Here is a 3,384-nt window from a genome sequence, read left to right on the forward strand (position 1 = left end):
TACTGTCATAAGGGAGGAGAATGATTTTTGTGTTGTACTAGCCAATGGGGAAATACAATTTTTATACACTTTTTCCATTAACCAACATTTAGGATCTCCTACTCTTCACTGAGGACAGGGGATAACAGGATGGCTGCCAAAATCTCAGGCGACTGTGAGATTGACCTTAAAACTGGTTCTGTACCTGGAGTGAAAATGAAACTTCAGATGAATGTTCTTCATGAACCACATTCTGAGGACCAAGGTAAAACAGAGTCCAGGGAAGGATCACGCAATCACTTTTCTACGTCTTGATTACTGTTGAGTGAAAGCTTTAAAATGTGCTTCTACTGGCTTGCTTGGCTGCTTTATATACCTTATTGAAATATTATTTTTATATTCCATTCCTTAGATTCAGACTTAATGATTTATTCATACAAACTTATTATACATGTGAAAACAGTGATGAAAAATCATTCTGCAATAACAACATTCATCTTACTGGGATTAACAGATGACCCACGACTACAGGTTTTGCTTTCGGTATTTCTGTTTCTCACCTACATGTTCGCTGTTGCTGGAAATCTAATTATCATCCTCCTCACCCTGGTGGACTCTCACCTTAAAACACCTATGTACTTCTTCCTTCGGAATTTCTCCACCTTAGAAATAATGTTTACAACTGTCTGTGTTCCCCGATTCCTGTACAGCATGACAACTGGGGACAAAAGTGTGACCTATAATGCTTGTGTCATCCAATTATTTTTTGTCATCCTCATCGGGGCAACAGAATTTTTTCTTCTAACCGCCATGTCCTACGACCGCTACGTGGCCATCTGCAAGCCCCTGCACTACACCACCATCATGAATGAAAGGGTTTGCACTGTTCTTCTCCTTTGCTGTTGGCTGATTGGGTTACTTGTCATACTCCCACCGCTCAGCCTGGGAGTTCAGCTGGATTTCTGTAACTCCAATCTCATTGACCATTTTGGTTGTGATGCATCGCCCCTTCTAAAGATTGTGTGCTCAGACACTCAGTTTGTAGAGCAACTTGTTTTAATCATGGCTGTGCTGACCCTCATACTCACACTAGTCTGTGTAATTGTGTCCTACACCTACATCATTAAGACTATTTTAACACTCCCTTCAGCTCAGCAAAAAAAAAAGGCTTTCTCCACCTGTTCCTCCCACATGATTGTAGTTTCCATCACCTATGGAAGTTGCATCTTTATCTATATCAAACCAGCAAAGGAAGGAGTGGCCATTAATAAGGTGGTGTCACTGCTCAACACTTCAGTTATTCCTCTGATGAACCCTTTCATTTATACCCTACGGAATAAGCAAGTCAAACAAGCCTTCAGGGACTCAATTAAAAAGATACCATTTTTTTCAAAAAATTAAAAAACTAAAAAGATTTTACAAATTAAAAATATATATATATATTTCATCTTTTACTATGTGTTCTAATTCAAAACAACAATACAGGAGGGAGGTTATAGCTTAAGTGGTAGAGCACATGCTTAGTTAGCATGCACAAGTTCCTGGGTTCAATCCCCAGTACCTTCTCTAAAAATAAAGAAATAAATAAACCTAATTACCCTCCTGAGCAAAACTAAATAAATAAATGACTCTTTAAAATATTTTTTTAAAAAACAATACAATACTAACATTACAGTTTGATTAACCACCAAAGTTTCTTTTCATATATTATTCTGACAACCATGGACTGAAGAAAGCACTGTGGTCTTTTTTTTTTTTATATAAGTATAGTTGATTTACAATGTTGTATTATTTTCTGGTGTACACCAGAGTGATTCAGTTATACATCTATATACACATTCTTTTTCATATTCTTTTCCATTATGATTTATTACAGGATATTGAATATAGTTCCTTGTTCTATGCAGTAGGATCTTGTGCTTATGTATTTTGTATATAGCAGTTTATATCTACTTATCCCAAACTCCTAATTTATCCCTTCCCCCTCCCTTTCCCCTTTGGTAGCTATAAGGTTTTTTTCAATGTTTGTGAGTCTGTATCTGTTTTGTAAATGAGTTCATTTGTGTCATTTTTTAAGATTCCTAAGTGATAGCAAATGGTATTTTTCTTTCTCTTTCTGGCTTACTTCATTTAGTATGACAATCTCCAGGTCCATCCATGTTGCAGTAAATGGTATTATTTCATTCTTCTTTATGGCTGAGTAGTATTCCATTGTGTATATACACCACATCTTCTTCATCCATTCATCTAAATGGCAGTGACATTTAGGCTGCTTCCACATCTTGGCTATTGTAAATAGTGCTGCTATGAACATTGGGGTGCATGGATCTTTTCAAATTAGAGTTTTCTCCAGATATATGCCCAGGAGTGGGATTGCTAGATCATATGGCAACTCCATTTTTAGTTTTTTAAGGAACCTCCATACTGTTTTCCATAGTGGCTGCACCAATTTACATTTCCACAGTGTAGGAGGATTCCCTTTTCTCCACATCCTCTCCAACATTTGTTATTTGTAGACATTTTTAATTCTGATCAGTGTGAGGTGGTATCTCAATGAAGTTTTAATTTTCATTTCTGTAATAGTGATGTTCAGCATTTTTCACGTGCCTGTATGTCTTCTCTGGAGAAAAGTCTGTTTAGGTCTTCTGCCCATTTTTTGATTGGGTTGTTTGTTTTTTTATTGAGTTTTATGAGCTGCCTGTATATTTTGGATATTAACCCCTAATCAGTCACATCCTTTGCAAATATTTTCTCCCATTATGTAGGTTGTCTTTTTGTTTTGTTGATGGTTCCTTCGCTGTGCAAAAGCTTTCGAGTTTGATTAGGTTCCACTTGTTTATCTTTGTATTTCTTTTGTCTTGGGAGACTGATGTAAGAAAATGTTGCTCCGATTTATGTCAGAGAATGTTTTGTCTATGTTCTCTTCTAGGAGTTTTATGATGTCATGTCTTATATTTAAGTCATTAAACCATTTGAGGTTTTTTTTGTATATGGTGTAAGGGAGTGTTCTAATTTCATTGATTTATATGTGGCTGTCCAGCTTTCCCAACACCACTTATTTAAGAAACTGACTTTTCCCCATTGTCTATTCTTGCCTCCTCTGTCGTAGATTAATAGATTGTAGGTGTGTGAGTTTATTTCTGAGCTCTCTGTTTTGCTGCATTGATCCATATGTCTGTTTTTGTGCCAGTACCATGTTGTTTCAATTACTGTAGCTCTGTAGTATTGTCTGAAATCTGGGAGGGTTATGCCTCCAGCTTTGTTCTTTTTCCTCAGGATTGTTTTGACAACTCTGGGTCTTTTATGGTTCCATATCAATTTTAGGATTATCTCTTCTAGTTTTGTGGAAAATGTTACTAGTAATTTGATAGGGATCACATTAAATCTGTGGATTGCCTTGAGTAG

At 36.4% G+C, this 3,384-nt stretch overlaps 1 protein-coding gene across 1 annotated transcript; it reads left to right on the forward strand.

Annotated features, from left to right (window-relative positions):
* Window positions 1–432: 432 nt before the first annotated feature.
* On the forward strand, window positions 433–1,380 carry LOC105100969 (olfactory receptor 6C2-like). Its single transcript, XM_010994056.3, has one exon. It carries the CDS (start codon window positions 445–447, stop codon window positions 1,378–1,380), a length of 936 nt encoding a protein of 311 aa, XP_010992358.2. The 5' UTR covers window positions 433–444.
* Window positions 1,381–3,384: the final 2,004 nt, after the last annotated feature.

The sequence above is a fragment of the Camelus dromedarius genome, chromosome 11 (assembly GCF_036321535.1).
Source record: "Camelus dromedarius isolate mCamDro1 chromosome 11, mCamDro1.pat, whole genome shotgun sequence".
NCBI classification, from domain to species: Eukaryota; Metazoa; Chordata; class Mammalia; order Artiodactyla; family Camelidae; genus Camelus; species Camelus dromedarius.